At 36.2% G+C, this 23,753-nt stretch overlaps 1 protein-coding gene across 10 annotated transcripts in view; it reads left to right on the forward strand.

Moving 5' to 3' along the window:
• LOC131036686 (uncharacterized) overlaps positions 1-23,753 on the forward strand; it is a 176,255-nt gene that overhangs the window by 132,802 nt on the left and 19,700 nt on the right. For 8 of the 10 annotated variants that reach the window (XM_057968643.2, XM_057968638.2, XM_057968639.2 and 5 more), the window contains 2 exons: positions 4,807-4,899; positions 18,482-18,609. In XM_057968643.2, the coding sequence (XP_057824626.2) occupies positions 4,807-4,899; positions 18,482-18,609 (221 nt within the window). The remainder of the gene's footprint in view (positions 1-4,806; positions 4,900-18,481; positions 18,610-23,753) is intronic. The other 2 variants (XR_009104131.2, XM_057968644.2) reach the window with 1 other exon arrangement.

Genomic DNA, 23,753 nt, shown 5'->3' on the forward strand with positions numbered 1-23,753 from the left:
AATCAACCAATTTTATTTCATTAAATCAATTTGAAAAATTAATTAATTAATTTAACAAATATTAAATTTGATTATGACGTTTGGCTTGAGAAGCTCTTTGTGAGATGTATCTTGAAAATGCTTCTCCTTTCTCTTCGAATGTGAAATTTGATCCTTGGTCTTGATAGTGTTTGGGATATTTACTTCTGCGTGATTTTACCTTTGGAGTCTTGGGCGTTTTGAATGGGTTTATGGCGTTTGAAAACTTTTTATAGCGTGACTCTGGAGGTTTGAAGAGCTCTTGCAAATTTTAAAATCCTAACACTCATGCCCTTTCTGGCGAATTTTGGAGAATTGGGGGGGGGGGTTATCAACTTCGAATTCCCTATATTTCTTCTGTGCGTCGCGATTTTTGAAGTTTATGGTGCTATTCTGCAAACTGGAGATATTTTCGGAGCATGGGGAGTTTATTCCAACTGAAGGGTAATTTTTGGACCATTTAACGCCTTTCGCAACTTAAAGAAAACTTCGGACCCTAAGCCCTCTTTTGGAAAATCGGAGAAATTTCGGACCATTAAACACTTCTGCAAATTCGGAGTTTCAAGGCGTTTTTACAAATTTCGGAGTTTTCGCGATTTTTAATCTTTTATCTGAAATTTCGGACCTTTAAACACTTCGTGCAAAGTCCAGGAATTTCGGACCTTTTGCCCGATTTTGCAAACTCAAGGTAAATTTCGGATTTTTTGAACTTCTGGCGAACTGGAGGCATTTTTGGACCTAAACCACCTTTTTGCAAATTTAAAAAAACTTCGAATTTCGGGCCTAGGGTCCGAAATTGGTGTTTTTAAGTGAAATTCGGACCTTAAGGCACTTTTGGCAACTTAAGTGAATTTTCCGACCTTAAGGCACTTTTGGCAACTTAAGCAATTTTCGGACCTTAAGGCACTTTTGGCAACTTTTCCACATTTTCAAATTTCAGCCCCAGGGTCCGAAATTGGAGGACTTAAGTGAAATTCAGACCTCTGGGGGCTTTTTGCAACTTTTCCACATTTCCCAGTTTTTGCCCCAGGGTCCGAAATTGGGCATTTAAAATTGTTTCCTCAAGAAGTGCGAGCTTGTCACTTGGGCGAAGGATCATTTTCTTATACTTTAAGTTATATTCCATATATACTGTCAGGATGTTTGAGAGTGGTTTCGGACCTCCAAGAGTTATATTGCAAATTCTAGTTTTTGGAGGATTCCTCAGTTTTCCAGACTTAGTCAAATTTTAGGATCAGGATATTCCAGACTTAGCCAAATTTCAGGACAGGACATTCCAGACTTAGCCAAATTTCAGGGTATTTGAAGATCAAGATGTCATTCCAGACTCCATCACTCACCAACTTGACCCTTCATATCTCCTTCCTCTTCCGCAAAGACAGAAAGGCACAAACCGGGGGGTCCCTGTCCAAGACGGGGATGGGTGTGCGATTCGCACAACAAACCGACAAGGATCTTTTACAATGATGGGTAGGGATCTGGCAGTTAACCATCTAGGATATTTTTACAGTGAAAGTACCACAAATGTAAGAATATGGTGGAATACATTCCTGATTATTACAATGATTATTAAATCTTTATTATCAACATGTTAAAATATTGCTTTTTGTACAATTGCTGATAAGAATAATCCTGTAACGAGGTGTTGAAGTATAAACTTAAAGCTTCATGTCACCTAAAAGCTATTTTACCTGGGGACACGTCCCCAGTTTTTTTTCTAGGCGTCCTCGTCTCGGGGACGTCTCGAGAATAGGGGACTCCTAGGGGACGCCCCCATAAATTCTGCATATAGACAATGAACATTGACAATGAAATCTATAAGCAATTTGACTTTGACTCTCAATTTATCACAAATTTGCCATAAGAACTTTGCTAGTTCTTATATGTTAAGGTTCTATAATGTATATGTGCATGTTTTATGCATGTTTTCATATAAATATTTTAAATTTCCCTATATATTTTAATTTTCACGATTTTTATATAGCTGTCCCCTTTGCATCCCCTAGGCGTCCCCAAAATTGGCAAAAAAAATCAATGTCCCAAAAACGCGTACCGTCGTCCCCTGTCGTGGAAACTTGGGGTAACATAGCCTAAAAGAAAGCTTGTCTTAGACAAGGACTGTATGGCTGGAAATGATTTTATTCACCCCCTTTTTTGAAAATAACTTTGGATATAGAGTGGCGGAATATAAGCAATATGATTTTAGAATAGCTATTCACCTTTTTGACTTGGTATTGTACCCCCAAGTCTCCCAAAATACCACACATTCCACCAAAACTTCAAAAGCTTCCCTAATTGAAGAGTACAACCAGCAAATAGTGGACAAGTATGCATGTATTTTTTATATAATCAGTTTCCATGTAAGGTACAAACTGTATAGAAATGTGTGGCCTACCACAGAAATATGAGGAGCTGCGATTCAAACCAGATCACTATTATTTACCCTTAAACATGTTACATACTGGTAGAAATGTTATGGCCCAATCTTTGGGAAAGTCATGAGCTAAGAAACATTATATCCAGTATGGCTAATAGTCACCTACAACAGATTGTAAGGTCAGACTTGTACAGCCAGCATATACCAAACACCACAATAATATTTGATAATAAATACTAGTCTCACCAAAATTGAATGATATGCAATAAAATAATGTTCTCACCTCAATAGCATACTTAGAAATCTTCAACCCAAAATAAATAATTAAACTGTAATCAAGAAATCTTGATCAGTTGGAGCACATTTATGATCCTTCTATGGAAATGCACTGAAACGCTAGGAGGGTTTTTCTTTGAAACCAACAATACGAGCGGGTTTTACCTTTTCATTATTAGGAAAGAACTCAATTTTCCAAATTGTTCAAATGAGCAAGAAGACCCTTTTTAAAAACGTTCCTTCTTTTTATAACTTTTTCAAGGAAATAATATTATTTTATTTTCTTTTGTTAATTTTTCCTTGGAAGTTATAAAAAATATGATGAAGTGTCCTTTTCTACTCACTTTTTGTACCTTGGGTCTAGAGACACTTTATTCATTAACTTATATTGCCCTTTAAATAATTAAATATAAGTCCTCTTTTAATTTATAAAGTTATTTTTTTGACAACTTAATTTTATTATTTAATTTCCCCTTTTCAACCACCATATTAGCCTATAGGAAAAATTGCAAAAAATAGGGTAAGGGTCACCAGAAAACTTACATTTGAGAATTGGACATGACATTTTACTTGTTTTCCAGATGAAAAATTAAATGTTAACTGATGAGTGCTCCTCAACCTTGCATGCCATTTAAGAATTGGTTATAACTAATGAGAAGCACTCCTGGACCCTTATGCCATTTAAACTATGCCTTAATTAAATTTTTAATACCTTTTGCATCCCACCCCTGATTTTGATCTCATTTGATGCATTGTAAAGCTCTTTTCTTTAGCTATGCAATGAAACTGATTAAAACCATTATAATATGACATCCTAGAATATGGGAGACGTGGATTCTATAATGACTCTTAGAGGATGAAAAACTTACAGTTACATATATTGGAAAGGAATACCTATACAATTTTTTTTTGGGACAATAGTATGCATGCATGTATGGGAAAATCAATTCATTTATAAGTTAAGGTGCACATGACATTGAAATTAAAGTTTAGACATTCATATAATGTAGAAAATTTGACTTAGCAAACCACAGTATAAATGGAATTCAAATAGTCGGCGTTTAATTGGAAGGAACTTAGAACAAAAGGCTTAATTGGAAGGAACTTAGAACAAAAGGCTGCTTTGATTTAGTGTACTCAAAAGCAGTTTTTATTTTTTCTTTTCTTAAAATTGAGTGGGGGTTTTGGGGGCAGCAGCAACTATAGGGGTTTAAGAAAAGTGCCCCAAAGTGCTCCATGTGTGGTCCAAGAAAAGCCCAAATTAAGACCTTTGAAGTGATAGGACCTTTGTGCTGCATGACATATTTCATAATTTACTTCTTTTAAGCAATCGTAAGGGGTGTAGGAGGTTTTGTGTTCTGGGCACACCCTTTTCTTAATTGTTTTATTTAAAAAAATGTCTTTTCTAAACTGTAAATTGCAGATGCTTGACTGTCCATTGGATGGTTGAGGGGTGTAACAGACTTCCTTGATTGTCCTTGGGATGGCTAGACATCCCTAGGATGTGAAGCCCTGGGGATTGTTTCCTCCCCATGGATAGGGGAAAGCTAATTGACGCCCCTTGCTATTTTGTTGTCTGGGGACGCTGAAGGAGAGTGAGGCTGTTGGGGATGTCTGACTATGCTTGCGATGGTTGAGGGACATCAGAGATTGCCTCGGTTGTCCTCAGGACACCAAGTCTTGGGGGCTGTTTCCTTGTAGATAGAGGATGACTAGGGGACAACCTTTGCCATCTTTTTATACTGCCATGGGAGGGGCAGATGGGTAGGCTTGGGATGTGGGGTGTAGAGGTGGGGATGTATCCTTGTATAATAAAGAAAATTTGTAATTTTGTTCTTATTCGATTTCAATGTGAGATGTATATTACTATGTAGTCAACATTTATCTGCAAGTATTGTCTTCTTTAGAAACAGATCCAGTGCAAAGGAACAATTAATTAATTGTTTATCTAATCAAAGTGGAAGAAATTTCATCTAAAATGCAGTCTGCTTTAAGTTCAGTTTTTTCTTTCTTATTTTAGTATTTTTGGCTGGATGCCAATTGATTTTCTTCTCTTATATGTAAATTGCACTCCTAAGCCTGTTATATGATTTATCATAATAAGACATTTTTCTGAGAATGTTGAAATGTTACAGGTGGGAGCAGCAGATTACATTGCAATTGCTCAAAATTTCCATACTGTATTTATTGCAAATATTCCAACAATGAGCATGAAAATCAGTGACAAGGTATCTTTATGTTCAATCAGACTTTTATTATTTTTTTCTTGAAATTCATCGTGAAAAAGATTGTAAGATTAAATAACTAAGTTGCCGAATCTAGTACGGGAATGGGAACAGGTACGGGGGTACGAAACACTGGTACGGCATAAATTTTTCGTGGGGGTTGGGTACATTTTTGGTACGTTGATACAATATGTGTGTGTGTGTGTAGCTAAACAATAGAATTAAGTTTAGAATGTCATATACCAATACATATACTAAACAAATTCATTACAAATTTCAAATTTTGAAACATAACATACTAATTTAAATTCAGTTTCCAATATATAAAAGATCAAACTAGAATCACTAAACATTCTGGCATATAAAAACATGAACCCTAGACGTACCCATAGGAGATTCGTTTCAGAATCTGATTCCGGTATTTTTCGTACCTGGAATCGCCTGAAAATTCCCACAATTCAGCAACTTAGTTAAATAATTTTATCTGTTGTAGCTTTTCTTTGGGAACTATTATGTTCTTATTCTTCTCTTCCAAGAGATTCAACAAAGTGGTTGCATTTTTCTACTTTCTTGCTTGGTCAATAGGGGTTGACAGGGTTCCCAACCAAAATCCACATTTTAATATGTTCTTGGATAAGCATTACAATAGCAACAGATTCCCACATGATAATAAAAGAGACAATCGTAAAGCCAAGCAGCCTGGGAACAACAGGCATGAGGAGGGCCTCAAACAACCTCTCTACCAAGATGTTCATTCAACATCACTAGCTAGACCAATGTACCTGAATCCAAACTAGTATATCTATATTTAAAAAATATAGGTAGATTATGCCGAGAGATATCTTATAATAGAAGGGAATCTAACAATTAGCAATATTATTAGTATCCAAGAGTTTCAAAAATATGGATAATAATAGAGTTGCTTAAGTATGTAACGGTTTCATATAGTTGGAGACAAGTGGTGAGGGCTCTATTTTATTTGGAGTAATGAAATAACACCTCCACAAAAACCAAAAGATGGCATATTTCATGCATTTACTCGTCATTTGCATGTCAAATTGTTTCAAAATTGAATTTTTGTTTACAGACATTTTGATGTCATTGTAGATGCCTCTTAATAACATAACCTTGGCAGTCGTATCCTGCCTACAAAACCATATGTATGTATCATTACACAGAGGCACATGTAAATCCGAATTTCTGCTTGTCAAAACCAGTTTAGGTTAGAAAAGAGTAGAAACTTCATCACTATTATACAATAACAACCCTGCAGATGGCTTTTCTCATGCACTGTCATGATTGTATGCACACGAGGTTGAAACTGTATCTTGTGGACCATCAAAAGGGGGCTTAGATTCCACTTTTGACAATAAAAGTTCATTGTCATGTGAAGTTCTTAAAATGTGTATTTATCTTGAGATGAAAAGATACAGTGGTACTCATCTAACTGGAAAAAGAGATGCTCAATGGTATTGATGTGCCACCAACAAGTAATAATCTTTACAGAGATTTTTAACCAAAATTTGCAATTTTAGTTATGCAGGCATTTCGTCAAACAGTTTGCATTTCGCATTACTTTGGCATATGTAATTGGCTGCCCTGATTTTATTTTTATCATGTTTTTGCAAATTTTTGAACACCAATTTGAATAGTTTTGCTGATTGTTTGTTTTGGATTTCTTTCTAAAATAAATACATGCATAGAAGACATTGCATTGAAAGAGAGGATATAAATAATAAGCATTTTGAGCAACAAGTTCCCCATTAAGACTTCTTCTATCTCATTCATATAATCTGAGAATGGATGAAATACAAAGTGCAGACCTGGAAATGAGATCTCTGGAAATTGCCTTCAGCTTGCATTAATAAACTCCTTGTCATTAGCATTGCATCTATGAAACATTACATCATTAAAATACCTCTTATTGGAAGCTAAATCAGTCAATCTCAGGTCTGATATAGAGGCTGATTTGGAACAGTTAATAACAAAGACTAAGCAAAGTCTTCAACCGACTGAAATATAGTTCCAGGTGGCTCCTATGATGCTGATAGCACCCCTAAACTTACAATCAGGCCCTAAAACCCACTCAGAAATGAGATCTCTGGAAATTGTGAATTAATAAACACCTTGTCATTAGCATTACATCTATGAAACATTGCATCATTAAAATACCTCTTATTGGAAGCCAAATCAATCAATCTCAGGTCTGATATAGAGGCAGACTTGGAGCAGTTAATAACAAAGACTAAGAAAATTCTTCAACCGACTGAAATATAGTTCCAGGTGGCTGCTATGATGCCATTAGCACCCCTAAACTTACAATCAGGCCTTAAAATTCACTCAGAAATGAACAACGACAAGAAATACTCCTGTTATGATTGTCAACAATGTTATGATTGTCAACAACTTGGAAAATCTGCAAGATACTCTGCTGTAGCAATTTGCTGCACTTTTCTTTGGACAGCTAGCTTCCTAACACCTCCAAACTCCTGTAACCTGTTCACTCACACTAGACGCCTTAGCTAAGATGATTTAAAGAGCCTCCAAAATTCAGCATGAGCAGCTCCAAACACCTCATGTGCCAAACCAAGGTTGGGTGCTACCTCCTAGAGGAGCAATTTCAATAATTAAATCAAATGTGCAATATAGCATATGGAAAAGTGTCACGCAGCTACTGGAAACCCTTTACCAATACCCATAAGTGGAAGTTGACTCATTCTTGAAATATGTGCCAAAATAAGGTTCTTTGTGTAGTTGGAATGGTATGACCAGCTCTGGAAATTGTCACCTAAACCTTTGAAAACTTGAACAGCGCTCAGAATAAGCATAAATCTCGTCAAAACATGAAACCCACATCAAAACACTTCATAAATATTTATTTGCATCAAACTCTTATTACTGATCTTCGAGCAAAACATTGAGAAACTCACGTTGAAAGCAACAAGAAGCTAGGGTGGCTCTTGCACCACCGAAACCAGGCTAAATGAAGAGGGTTTTCATTATTCAACAATCCAAAGAAGAACTCTCCAAGTTTATTCCAATAGCATCTTGTTATGTGTGCACAAGAAAAATCATAGAATGAGAGCGAAAACTCTAATTTATAGAGTTGGAGGGAAAGATTAGGGCAACACAAATTCAAAATATAATATCTTCCTTAAAAAGTCTCTCAAAATAACTTTTAAATCACTATATGTCTCCCCCCCCTTGCGTCCCCTTTCGGGGCAACTTTATAAAAAAAATGTACCGTTTAAGTTATGAATTAAAGTCACTTTTTGGTAACTTAAGTGAAAATTATAAAATATTATTCTCATCACCTTCAAAACTTTGCCAAGTCATTGAAATTGAGAACACTTCACACAAAAGCGAAGAGGGAATTGAGATTGAGATGAAGTTCCCAAAATAGCACTTATCAAAAATAGCATATTCCAAAAATAGAAATGCCTTCAAAAGACACTGAAACAGCAGGGTTGAGCTCTCCACAGAACTCTGGGTCCCCTAACCAAACTCCAAAAAGCCTAGGAGAACCAGGGAATAGGCTAACTGGAAGGCCAACTGACTAAGAGCAAAAAGGGGACATAACATATTTTCTGGAATAATTATCACGTGATGGAATTTATCAACTGCAAATTCTAGGAACAAATTTCCTTTACAACAAATACTGATTGATGCACGTACCAGTTAATCAATGATAAATACATTCATTGCTGTTACAAAGTAACAAACTATAATTTTAAAAAATTCCAAGCAAAAGTTTATTACAATTAAATGGCTTCAAATGTTTTATTCATTTTATTGCTATCCTCATAGCAACATTGGATCTCCTTAGTAAAGTACGACACACCGTTTCTTTGTTACAAATCTCAATATGATGTATGGCTCCTCCTAAAATTGGTACTACACATAAAATGAGAAAGAAGTCTTTTAATGCTGAAATTCCTTCATTGCTGGGTATGATAGGCTTGTAAGAGACTGCAATGAGATGTGTAAAGGCTTAAAGCCTTCAAACAATTGAATTGATCCCTCCTTTGCCTTTTTGTGTGGAGTATGACATCTTTTGAAGGTGTACGAAATCACTTGCAACTTTTCCTTCTTACAAAGCAGCGCTGACCTTGTTGACCTCTTTATGTGCAAGGCTGGACTTGGTGAAGGATGTGTTGGAAAATATTAAGGTTTATATGCCTTCTTAATATATTGCCCTTCCTTTGCTATATAATATATGGTACGGCTCCTTTTCGGGGAGCCAAAATATTTCATGGCTGGGAATACTTAACATCAAATAAATATTATGTAATTTTTAAATCATTTCACCATTACACACACAACATTGTAATTTCTGCTTTTTCACCATTCTCACACACGACTGAGAATTACATAGGCCTCTGCAAATTTATTTTGGGTAACAAAACTTCAATAAATTTGTGCCCATAAATTCCCCAATTTTGAAAGATATAACAATCTGTTTTGAAAACTTTATTTCTCCATTCCTGCACAAATAGTGACTTTGAATGAATCATGTCATATAGGCTAGGGAAGATCTTTCACTCTTCAAACCAATCTTCATCATAGGGTTCCATCCTAGGGCTATTGTTGAACAAATGTCTTCAGCCTCAACAACTATGTTCCAATAAAATTTCAAATGCAAATGAGTTTCCTCAACCTCCGTTTATAATACCTTCATGGGACTTCTTGGAAATTATATTTTAAAACCACTTTTTAAATAATTTATTCCATGGGGATGCGTCATCCCCCCAAAAAATACCCTCTATGCCCAATATGTTAGGGTTCCCACAGATACTGGGGGGGGGGCGGGTGAATCAGTATCTGACCGGTATTAAAATTTTCTTAAGACAAAAGATGCAGAACATAAAGTAACAGTGTACCGGTATGCAAGAATTAATGTAATAAGCAGAATCAAAAACATCCACATGAAAAGAACACCATAACACAAGATGTTTAACGAGGAAACCCGGTGTGGGAAAAACCTTGGTGGGATTTGTGACCCACAATATTCACTTACTGGCCAATAAGAGAATATTACTTACAATAGGGGCCTGCACATGCAGGAAGGCCAATTGCCTAGAGTACATTGCTCAGTGAGAAGTCACACTGACTTACAATGAGGATTATGCTAATCCAATATTCTGTAATGCTTTATAATAGCATCTTCAATGCCAGATTCAGTACCGGTTCTTGCTTTGTTCTTTACATATACCCTTGACCTATAATTCGCACATTAGGTCTGTCTAATAATTTTCTTTATGCTCGCTTACCTATCCCTACAAATGTCTACAGTGATCTCTTTTATATACAAGAGTCATTTTACAATTTGCCAAGTCGGCTTGCAATAATAATCAAAATATTACATATCAAAAATCCTATCGGCCTTTGTGCCAGTATACATATTTTCTTCTGTGCCGGTGCCGGTGCCGGTGTAGAGTGGTCTTAATGATGCCGGTGCACTGTCTTGCTTGAATAATGCTTTGCTGGTAGAATGTTTTGCCGGTGCCATAGGATTGCAAGGTTGCCATCAATGACAAAACTTTCAATTTGACACAATGTCTCATTGGAGTGACCATATGCCAACACAATATGGGGACGTTTTCAAGACTTGGGGACTTGGGGGAAGCGTCCCCCCACAACAACAACACCTCTGGGATGTTTGGAAGATAGTGTATCTCCATATTGGTATTTTGCGAAACTAGTGGAATATTATCATTGCATATGCTGTAGAATCCGAGTCATTTAGTCGGGGCGTACTCAGAATCATCAGCTGTAATCGTATTCAGATTTATATCGGGCATGTTGATACTCTCTATAATCTGAGTTAAATGCTTTTGATTAATAAGTGATGCAGTCTAGAATATAAAGACTGACTTGTTTTCATTCTCTGTTAAAGATCGAATTTCTATCCATTAATTGCATCAAATAAAATACTGTGTCTATTGAAAAGTCAATTAACCAGTGAATCAAACGTAACTATTACATAAGTTATGAATCCGTGGATTTTCTCTCTTCCATGAAGGAATAAGAGTCAAAGTTTTGGAAGAATAATATCTGTAGTCTTAAATCTTGGAATGGGAACTATATCATCTGTTTGGTATATAACCATTACTCATGTGAAGCCTAAAACAAATTCTTAGATATTGGCAAATCGTGATTAAAACCTTAAAGGTTGCACTGTAAGTAAAACAACTCTGTTTATATATATCATCATTATTAAGGTCAAGGACCCAGCTTTGTAGGAGTAGCATTCATTTTAGTTTCCGGATAAGGCTATTTGTTGGATTTGTTAAATATGTATTGATTTATAATTTAATATCACAGTTGAGTAGTGATAATCCTTGTGAACTCAGGAAGGTAGGTTGTCCATGTTCAACTAATAGGGAAACTACTAGAAAATAAAGAAAACTGTTAACTTATAGTTCATATAGGTCATTAATGACCATTAGTGTCAGCAGACAATAAAGTAGATGGCTTCTCTAGCGGGTTACATTCCAATGATGTACGATAATGTCTGTTAGTGTTAGTAGACATTAAACAGTTGGCGTGTCTAGTTGGTTGAGTAAACCAGTGAGTTAGTTGAACTGAAGATTGAATGTACAAGCCGAGTAAGGGTGGTGAACATTGACAATGCCTAAATTGTGCTTGCAACTTAAAATCTTGGCCAAGGTGGCACAGTGCTATGCGTGTGACCATTAGTTCACATGAATTAGATACACTTTTGTAATGTCCCTTGTTAGGATAACTAGGGATTATGGGACAATTAATTAAATTCATTAGAATTACAATATCTGATTTTGCTATGAACTTATGTAATTGATAATATAAGGGCAATTAAATATAAAATGACAATTATCAATACCACTTGCTATCTCTGATTTATATAAGAATATGCTTAAGTGAATCAATATGATTTGCACTAAGTGCAATGCTCTCTTAGGATCTCTGCTATGTTAGGTATGGCAATATGAATATGCAATGAGATACAATATGGTATTGCTCATAGCAATTATGTATTTGCTGTCTCTGATATAAACTCTTAATACATGCAATATATGATAGCCAATATCACTTATAGTGATATAGTTGTTGTGTCTGATCCTGATATAATAACTTGCAATGATAGGGTTGATGCTATTTTCGATATATGCTTTCTTCACTTGCAATCACTGGTGCCATCTCTGATTTGTAATTATGTGCTTGCAGCCGATTTATGCCAAATAGGCACTTGCTCAATTGAGCAGATCCAATCAAGGATTAAAAGTTATAAGTTTCCAAAATCGATGATTGAGAGCATGGATTCGATACTCATTAAATATCTTACAAGATTGAAGGGTTGCATTGTTTGAAGGCCAAAGAGACATGTCTCTCCCTTCTTTTGTCACTTCATAAGCAAATCACATCCATTCAATATACTAAGGATTAGTGTTATCCCTTAATCGATGTCACTTCCTGACTCATGCAATTAAGCTTTTATGCTCATCTCACCTTTTCACAATTGATGTGTTATTTCATATAAATTGGACATGTATGTTAATTACCGCCACTGATTACCGCTGGTAATTACTTAATTGTATCTCGTATTGTTGCAATCTCACCTTATCATAGCAAACAGATTCTCTTGACTGGTGCTGATTGGTTTCAGTTTGTAGTTACCAATCTGGCACATAGACTAATTATTTATTAATTAGTCTCTTGACTCTTAATCAATATTCTTTAATATGTAATGATACTTGGTAGAATTTGGATATCTTCAAATTTGTGCTTTTGTTATCTCTCTTCTCAGCAATAAAGATGGAAAGATTGATAGTATTAGTTCTGTTGACTCAATTAACCGTGCCACTCTATCAATAATTAAAGCGGCATAAAGATTAGAGCTTTCGTATTTGTAATGTCCCTACTAGGTTTCATTGTGGGGTTCATTCCATTGAAGTTACTTATGTCCACAATGGCCTTAGTTGAACTTGAGATTACCCATGTCCTTTTCAATTAATTGTGGGGCTTAGTTAAATTCTCTAGTGTAATGAATAGTTAGGCCTACAAGAGGTAATACATGAGCCTATTTTTGATAATGATCAGACTAATTGAGATTAAATCATTGTATTTGAGTTTGTAGAGCAGACAAAAAGATGACTTTTATTGGAAAAGAAGTTACTAACACCAAATGGTAATGAGTGTCAAGGGACATTCATCTTCAAACATGGGTCGGTGATGTTTTTCCTTTATCTTAACAATTGGCTTTGACAACTAGCTTGGATGGTTTTTGTGCACTTATTATCACTATGTGATGATCCTCAAAACTCAGCATAGTGTTATACTCACCTAGCATTATAATTGGAATATCTTCATGGTGTATCTCCAAACATAATTGTAATGTCCCTTATCGGACAATGTAAAGATTATGAGATAATTGACACTCGGTTCTTACAATAACCTAAGCATTTGGAGATGTAATCATATAATAGCAATATTGATTTGCACCCAGTACACCATTACTTGCTGTGACAATATTAATATTTCATGAACTATAGATTGATACTGACAATAGTAATATGAACAGTTGTTTCTTATTGGAAATATACAATATACACAATTCGATTACTGCTGTCCAAATCTGGGAATGATGTTCTATAGGGTGTTTAGTGCTGTAACTGCTGTGGCTGGATCTTTGCTTCAGACGTACAATGTTGGGTCCGAGACTTGATCCCTAGATTCTCTTATGTTGTAATCTAAAATCCTTTTATCCTTCTTTTCCGATGCTGGGTGAATGATTCAGAATCCCTTCTTATACCTCGCATTTGGAATGGTCAGTCAGGTTATGAAGACGTGACTCTTGCCCCTTCAAAATTGTATCTCTTCATGACAACGATTAGACTTGTATCTCTAATACATATTCATAATAACATTCATCAATTCGTCATTAATTTAATAGTTATTACCCAACGATGCATAGTAATTTCTGTATCCGTTGCTAACTACCAAATAGTGACTAATATAATTAGTCAATTCGATAATCATTATTATTCTTCCACAAATCGCTGATTGATACTTGCCAAAATGTTTATTTAATGTCTTTTATAATTGACCTATTTGTTTATTCGCTATTCCGCATCATTCTTCAGATTCTGAATGGGATCTACCAGATGAGCACACTCAGGTGTATGGAATGCAGGCCAGGATTGCTTCTATCGATGCTCCATACTTGGCGATGGTTTCTCTTAAGTGATGATCATCTTTATGGATACTATACATAATTATCTCTATATGCCTTTGCAAGTATTACTGCAATTTTGTCTTCTCGAGATGCATCACCAATTGAGTTATTGGGTTGACATGACGTGAAAAGATAGGGACATCACAATAATCTCTTCCAAAAATTATATTATCAAGTAGGTATATTAATCTCCAAATGTGTTTCCTTCAATAATAATTCGCACCATGAGTTGTGCCTGATAATTATATAACAATGTATCCAAATTTCACAGCGATAAAGTTATATTATTATCACCAAATATCATTGCCTCTCTTTTATATATATATATGCGCAAGCAAGTTGTATTAACAGTATTAAATTATATTAATAGTATCAATATTAAATTGCATTAGTAATATTAATTGTAACAATATTAAATTCTATTAATAATAAAATGTGATTTACATATTACTAAATAATTTTTGTATAATAATTTTCAATATTAATTTGTGAATAATAATAATAATATTTAATAATTAAATATTAATAAATATTAATAATAATATTTAATAATTAAATATTAATAATTTCAAATAATCATTTGTTGATTATTTTAGTTTATAATAATATTTGTTTCATTTAGATTATAAATAACGATCAAGGAGGGGACATGACAGTATTAATTATTCCATTTCTATCTCCCACGATGATCTCTCTTGGTAATTCTGTTTTAAGATTTAATTGCTGCCATTAACCTTCTAGCTTGTGTCTTTTCACAAATCCATCGGTAATGATGTAGATTATCATTATCAAATTGTGCTTGCACATAAACAATCTCTCTTATCATAATCATTGTCCAATTAACTCTTAATGTCGGTTATACTTGTGTAGTAAGTCTAAACAGTATTCTTTTGACTGGTCCTTACTGATATCGATTTGAGTCTTACTTCCAAATTCGTCTCCATAGGAGACTTCCCGTATTCGGTCAACCTTGGTGAACTGTGCTCATATAGACTTAGTCTTGGAATGGTTTGGATTGGATGGGGACATTACAACTTTCTAGTTAGATGGTCATTCTAGTTAGGAGGTACCTATAGTGTGTGACCAACTAGAGTGGTGTAGGTTTTAAACACCAGGCTGAGATGGCAAAATGGCAATTAGACTTAGTTCTTTGTTTGTACCCTCATGAAGGGTAGGGCCACTTCCTTATGGAAGTTGTGTGGGGGATTGCTAGGTCTATGGTTGGAGGTAAAGCCCTTGATGATGCTCTCCCTCTCTTAAACTATGCGGAGACTTGTAAGAGAATTCGGATTGGAAAGCTGAATGATTCTGTAAATTCTTACCCTTCCTCTTCCTTTATGATGTACAATATATATAATGTTTCATGATGTTATATTGTTTATGCAATATTTTAGAAATTATGCATCTCTATGGAAAAGATTAGTAAAATGTTCATTTCAGTTACACATAAAAGATTTAATTTCTGTTTCCATGAAGATTGAAAAGTAATTTATTTCCTTGTGATAGTTTAGCTTATTACAGAACGGGGACATTACAAGTTCAGATTGTTGAATTTGGATCAGAATTAAATTTTCTTTGATATTATAAATTCTGAAGCAATATATTAATATGTTGAGGATATTAATGCCTTCTTTAGTCACTCGATCCTTCTAGTATAATCAATTTGCTTATTTATAAAATCGCTGTTTGCCACATACGGTAAACGATTAAACGCAGAAAGCAAATGCACAGAACATAATGGAAATATATTAAAGAACCCGTTTTGTATTAATTCAACAGTCCATGTACATCAAGTGCTTATAACATTACACCCAGATATGACTATGATGATGCCACTATGAAGGGAAGGTATGCAATATATAATACCCGAAGGGGTGTGACCAACTGTCGCATCCAACTGCCCTTCGGGATGACTAACTGACTGCCGTAACTCATAATTACCGACGACAACATAACATAATACGACAACATGACATAATGATTATTCCTGGCAACATCATCCCCCCCAAGAAAAGAAGTCGTCTCCGGATGACTTAATACAAAATAGAGAGGACATTAAACAAAACCAAGGTAGAGAATTGTAGGAACTGCTAATGCTAGTCGAGTGTGGAACTCCTACACCTGCTACGTCCTTGCCTGAAAACCCTTTTCTGCTACCATCCGATGCTCAAGTGCGGATGTCACCATTATTGCTTCCACAAGGAGTTCTTTTTTTTTTCTTGACATCACAATCCTCCTATGCCTAAACCAAACTTGTCTGCAAAACACGCTTTTTAGTCTTAGCCTCCACCAATTGCTACTCAAATGATACTGTCTCCCTAGCCAATTTGTCCTCGATAGCCACCTGTGTTGCCCTCTCGGCATCCAAGACCTGTGTACGCTGAGCTGAGTCTCCCGCTACTACTGCCTCCAACCCGGTGGTCAGCTCCTCCCGAGCCCTTATGCATCCACCAAGGCAACCTCACGTCCAACCGAGACATACTCTGAGTTCCTCAAATCCTCCATCACACTCCCCAATGGCTGATAACTAAACTGAATAACTCCCTGGTGCCGTATGACTTTGCGTTCTTGCAATGCCTTCCCTCAAACTCTATTTGTTCGCAACCTCCAAATCCGTCTCCCTCTTCGGCTTATGGCTTCCCCGCCAATGCTTAGCTTCAGGCTTCTTTCTCATAGTACGGAACAACCCCAACACTTACTTTGACTTCTCGGATGCCCTTCGCCCAACTTCAAAAAGTGTATTGTAGCTCAAAAATAAACTGGGGGTCTGGGGCAGCGCCAAATGTTTGCCACATACGGTAAACGATTAAACGCAGAAAGCAAATGCACAGAACATAATGGAAATATATTAAACAACCAGCTTTTGTATTAATTCAACAATCCATGTACATCAAGTGCTTATAACATTACACCCAGATACGACTATGATGATGCCACTACGAAGGGAAGGTATGCAATATATAATACCCGAAGGGGTGTGACCAACCGTCGCGTCCAACTACCCTTCGGGACGACTAACTGACTATCGTAACTCATAATTACCGACGACAACATAACATAATACGACAACATGACATAATGATTATTCCCGGCAACAATCGCTGCGTGAAGATGCACAGCAAATGATCTTTATAAATTACACAGCAATTGTAATATCCCGACTTCACACGTATATTTTCTGCAGACCACAAACAAATATAGATGTGTTAGAAGAGAACAACATAACCCTCTATATCGTATACACTGAATTTACATCAGCCTCTCCTATGATGTATATGTCAGATCAGTATTGGTCTCTCCTCACAACCACACGCCTAGCAATTGCCCCCGAGAGAAGATAAATACTCTTGCAATTTCGGTGAGGGGTTCTGACCTCAATCGGGTTGCATACCAAATGAGGGGGTGCGATGTGTAATCACTGATAGGCAAACAAGACATAATACATGCTAACTAAACATAACTAATTAATAAAAGCAATGTGTATATCGGTGATTAGAATGACAACAATATAATAATCCTAACATTGATTAACATGTTAGCAACATCGATCATGCAAAATAAAGAATGGAATCGCTGATGTAATGCAGCGATGAGATATATATTTAGATAGCAGTCATGTTGAAGATTGATAGAGTCGGTTATCACTTCCAGCCTGAGGAAGACAAATGTGTAAGTGGCCTAATTGGCCTAATCGGCTAAGATGGGGTGTTGATCAAATTCCTATAGGCCGACATAGATAACATAAAGGTTGTGATAATTATTGTGATATAATAATTATATTGATTGGTATTGATAATATAATTATTATATTTTTTTGGGATAATATTTGTGATAATATAATTATTATGATATAATAATTATATTATTATTGTTATTGAGATTATATAATATAATATAATATAATTATCTTATATTATTATTGAGATTATATTATATTATTATAATATAAGAATATAATTATATTATATAATATCATAATATAATTATTGGGCCAAGAGTGGTGACCCTTAGTGAAGGGACAGCACCAATATATATAAATGAAGTGATGAACACATACAATCAATCAATGGACGATAGGTAGAAATAATAGAGAATAAACAAAAATAAAATCTACAGCCATGCATATACCAAAATCAACAAGTCAGATACGGATACCTCTTGCTGCTACAACATTAACATAGATGGACTAATCCAATAACATGAAAAATATTGTATCTCTTGTATAATCATTTTTAGTATTCTTTTAGCTGAAAATACCTAATCCAATGAAGTATTCTTAGAGCATTTTATACCATCAATGACAAGATATTAGTTTAGATATCGGTTTCCTCTTTATTTGAATTTTAACTTTTTTTTTTTTAAAAATTACAGGCAAGAAGGTTTATTACACTTGTCGATGAACTCTACAATCATCATTGCCGACTTATTTGCACTGCAACCTCATCCATTGATGATCTATTTCTAGGAACTGATGAAGGAATGTTGTTTGACTTGGAGAGGTAGCATTCTCTGTCCTTTATTTGTAGCTTTGAACATTATTTGCAGAGTTATGGATACAATTTTTTGATTCAATTAATAATAGTATAGATTGAAAATGTCAAGGCTTATGCTTTGTGGAGGTTGTAAGACAGTTATTTTGCCATCAACTTGGATATGTAGTGATGTTTTCATTTAAAAGGAAAATAACTAGGTTACAGGGTTTGGCCCCCTAGCCCCCTGGTCCGGTCCGGTTCGGGTCTGGGGTTCTGGTCCGGTCTAGCTGTGGTTCGGATAGGGTCTGTTTCCACAGGCCGGGTGTGAACCAAAACAGACCCGGGCAGACCCAGTTTGAACCCCGAGGGCCAGCCGACCCAAAATAAGTTATTTTTAGCAAAATTTAATTTTTTTTGAAAGACCCCAATGAGAAATTTTTCAAAGAAGTGGAAGCAATTGTTGTAGAAAGGTGGAATAAGATGACTACTCCTTTGCATCTTCTTGCCTATGCCTTGACACAAAAGTACCATGGCAATCAATTTCTTGATAAACCAGGAAGGATTCCACCATGGAGAGATCTAGAAGTATCTGATGGGTACAAGGCAGCATTCTTTAGACTATGTCTTCATGATGATTTGCGAGATATTGTTACAAACGAGTTCATAGAATTTGTAGATGGGAATGGTCTAAGTGTTGATACTCTTCGTCATAGATCTAAGAAGGATGCTCATAGTTGGTGGTACTTCCATGGCGCATGCTTCCAACACCTACAACCCCTTGCTGTCAAAGTTTAATCATAAGTAAGTTTGATTAATTAAAATTTATCACAAGTTTATTTATAGTTTACTTTGTCTTCATAGGTTGCTAGTTCATCTGCTTCCGAAAGAAATTGGAGCACATACTCTTTCATCCACTCAGTAAAGCGCAATAGGTTGCTATCAAAAAGAGCGGAGAGTTTAGTATATGTGCATTCCAACCTATGTCTTCTTTCACACAAACAACATGACTACACCCAAGGGGAGAGTTTAGTTTAGCATACTGATTTGGATGCTTCCGCTTCTCAACTTGTTGCATTAACACTTGATGACTGGAATTGTCATGTCTCCTCTTTAGCTCTATCTAGCAGAGACATGTGAGTCAGTTTATTATGGGGTCTTGTAGGCTGACAGTGGTGGATAGAGACTCAGTGAGGATATTCAGTGTTTGGGATTTGGTGTTCTGGCAGTAGTAGACCAGTTTGGAGTAGTTCCTTAATTTTAGGAGGCAGTTCCTACATTTGTGGAGGATTTTCCTACTATTTAGGAGTTTATGACAGTATCCAGGTTTGGGTTTCCATGAGACTATTCCTTGGTTTCAGTTTAAGAAGATTTGGGTATGTTTCCTAGTTTCTAGGAGCATGCTCGTGAGGTCATGGATGGATTGGTAGTGGATGATAGATACAGTGTGGTAGATGACTTTATCTACTACAAGGGCAGGGTTTATCTTGTTCCTGGTTCATAGTTGAAGGAACAAATTTTGCATGCTTTTCATGATACTCCTAGAGCAAGACATCCAGGGTATGGTAAGACTTACCAAGCGGTCCGGGAGAGATTCTCGTGGAAGGGTCTCAAAGATGACGTTTTGCGTCTTGTCCGTGAGTGTATAACTTGTTAGCAGAACAAGTCGGAGCATACCTACCCCGCTGGCTTGTTACAACCCTTGCCTATACCGGAACAAAAGTGGACAGGGATTTCTATGGATTTCATTACAGGTCTTCCTCGGGTTCAGGGGAAAGATTGTATCTATGTTGTAGTAGATGGATTAACAAAATATGCCCACTTCTTTCCCATTGCAATTGATTTCTCAGCATCTCAGGTGGCTGAGCTATTTTTCAGAGAGGTATTTAGACTCCATGGTCTTTCGAAGACCATAGTGAGTGACAGGGATAGTAGATTCATGAGTTCCTTTTGGCAGGAACTTTTCAGACTAGCAGGCACAGAGTTGACACCTATTACTAGTTACCACCCTCAAACAGATGGATAGACCGAGATAGTCAATAAGTGGATTGAGGGATATTTGCGTAGCTACGTGTCGGGGCAGCAGCAGAAGGCATGGGTACGTTGGTTGTATTTGGGCGTGTATTGTTACAATACTACGCACCACATGTCCATAGATATGACTCCTTTCAGAGCTCTTTATGGTTACGAGGCATTATCCTTCATTGATTTGGCTTTGAGTGACAGTAGAGTTCCTTTGGCTCAGGATTGGTTACAGGAGAACCAGGACATCATGAGTCTTAGGGAGAACTTCCAACATGCTCAAAATCAGCAAAAGATGTACGCTGATCGGCATAGGACTGAGAGGGCATTTGAGGTGGGTGACATGGTTTTCCTATGCTTACAACCATACCGACAAAGCACCCTTAAAGGGGGGGGGAGCTGAGAAGCTCAAAGCCCGTTTTAATGGGCCATATAGAGTTCCCAGGCGCATTGGAGAGGTTTCTTATGAGGTTGAGTTACCACCTGGCAGTAAAATTCATAATGTGTTTCACGTATCATGCCTGAAAAAGGCCCTTGGACAACATATTACAGTATCACCCGATTTGCCTCCCATGGATGAGGAAGGTAAATTGACTTTGGTTCCTGAAAAGATCCTTGAGGTGAGGGAACAACGACTGAGAAGCAGGGTGATTCGGGAGTATTTGGTACGTTGGAGAGATCTTCCCATAGAGGATGCCACTTGGGAGGGTGAGTCTATTTTGCAACATCCAGCGTTGCAGTTGCTTGTGGGCAAGCATCTCCGAGAGGGGAGGACTGTCATGTCCCCTCTTTAGCTCTGTCTAGTAGAGACATGTGAGTCAACTTATTATGGGGTCTTGTAGGCTGACAGTGGTGGATAGAGACTTAGTGAGGATATTCAGTGTTTGGCATTTGGTGTTCTGGCAGTAGTAGACCAGTTTGGAGCAGTTCCTTAATTTTAGGAGGCAGTTCCTACATTTGTGGAGGCTATCCCTACTATTTAGGAGGTTATGACAGTATCCAGGGTTGGGTTTCCATGAGACTATTCCTTGGTTTCAGTTTCAGAAGATTTGGGTATGTTTCCTAGTTTCTAGGAGCATCCCTAGATTTTAGGGATAAGATTGCCTGTGGAATTATGATTTCCGACTTCAGTCACAGATAGGTGGCAGGTTCTGTTTTAGGCTTTTGGAGTCATTTGAGCCTTCTGCAGCTATTTGGGTTATATTTTTAATATATTTAAATATTTCCTAAGTTAGCGTTTAATTAATTAAATAAGGCTATGTTTATAGCCATTTTGGAGTAATAAGGGGCTTTTGGCTTCATCTGGATGCATATGCCCATGTGTTATAGCTCGTTGGAAAGCTCTTGAACTTTTCTAAATGTTTCCCATTTGTCAGGGACCCTTTTGATGAACAAAATTCTTTTATATTTAAAAAGTGGCGTTTTCTCTATACTTGGCGACTAAAAATGAGAAATAAGACTTTATAAGCCTAAGCGCACTTTTCATACACTTTTAGGGTTCGAGCTAGAGAGGAGTTATAAGGAGATGGTAACCTAATTATCATCCATCTTTACACATTTTCATCTTTGATTTGGAGAATTTACTCTGGAGAGCGATTCAGCATCTGGGACGAAAACCTCAGGGTCTTCACTGTCTGGGACGTAGCCCCCAGCACAGTGGTTATTTGGTTCTTGCATTCAGTTTTCAGTGCCTTAGAGTTGGTACGACATCTTTTCTGGAGGATTCAGTGGACAGAGTTAGGGTTTAGCGTGGAGATTGGGGTTTCTAGCTTGGCGTCACCTAACAGCCATACGGCCGTACTTTGCAGCCATTTCTCTTCACACGTGGAGCTATGTAAGAGCTTTGGACATTTGCCGCAGCCTCCTTCTCGATTACAGTATTCACTCTTCATCCAGGTTGGACTCATTGCTTATTGTAATCTTCCTGGAATTGTTTGGAATCACTATTTGGATAATTTTTTGATTTAAATAATCAGAAATCTGCTTCGTATGATTCTGATTTGGCTGTGTATGAACATTTATTTCCAGTACTCTTTTCATGTACTTGTTCTTCAATTATTACGAGCTGAAAAACTATCAAAACATAAAAAGAACTCAACCTTCTGCAACTTGTGTCTATTTATGGAAGATTATAGTAATAAACAGGAAATTCAATTAAAATAATAAAAAAAACTACAGCAGATCAGCGAAGGGATCCATCAGGGGTCTTTCACGAATAGCGAGCAAACTTATAGTGCAAGTACAAGTGCAAATTGGCTCATCTCATGTCATTGTCATTGATGAGGAGGATGAGGAGGAGGAGAATGAGGATGATGAATTAGAAATTTAGAGAATCCATTTTATGATTAAACTTTAAGTTTAAATTGTTGAAAGTTGAAACAATGATACTTGAATATTTTGTCATTTTGATATTAAACTTGATGTATATGATGCTATGATTACAAGTTTATGTTTGTTTTGTTGTTTATATCATATATGATGCCTGTGTCACCGCATTCGGCGAATTTTGGGCTTCAGGTTCAAAATTCACCGAACCTATAAAAATTTAATAAAATTCGTAAATATTCGCCTCAAATTCGTATGGCGAAAATGTGAGTTTGTTTTCTTAGGGTTTCGACACAAATTCATACGGCGGAAATATGGGTTTTGTTTTATAAGGTTTCAGGTGAAGTGAAGTTCGTCCATCATGCGACTGAAGCTGCTGGTGTCTGTTTGTGCTCTGTTTGTTTGTGTTCGTGCTCCGTTTATGAATTCGTGAGCCCCTCGCCCAGGGGCCGTAGGTTTCCCTTGAAGGTCCTGTGTTCATATTCATAAACGTGAAAGTATTTGTTTTTAAACTTATCGGGTCAGAGTTTTATTGTTAAAATATTAATAATATTATTATTTTTATCATCCTGTGAGAGTTTTAACTTTTAACTTATTAGTGGGTGAGTTCTATTATTTTTGTTTGATTGTTTTTCATTTATATTTACAGTTTTTAAAAATATTAATATTTAGTATATTTAATTTATTATTATTCTATTTTATTTATTGATTTGTTGTTGTTTTGTATATTAATTTTTTATTTTTTTAATTTATTGGATATATTATTTATATTTAAAAAAAAATTATATAAGGCGAATTTAATGTCGATTTTTTTTTCGAATTTTTCG

The sequence above is a fragment of the Cryptomeria japonica genome, chromosome 1 (genome assembly GCF_030272615.1).
Source record: "Cryptomeria japonica chromosome 1, Sugi_1.0, whole genome shotgun sequence".
NCBI classification, from domain to species: domain Eukaryota; kingdom Viridiplantae; phylum Streptophyta; class Pinopsida; order Cupressales; family Cupressaceae; genus Cryptomeria; species Cryptomeria japonica.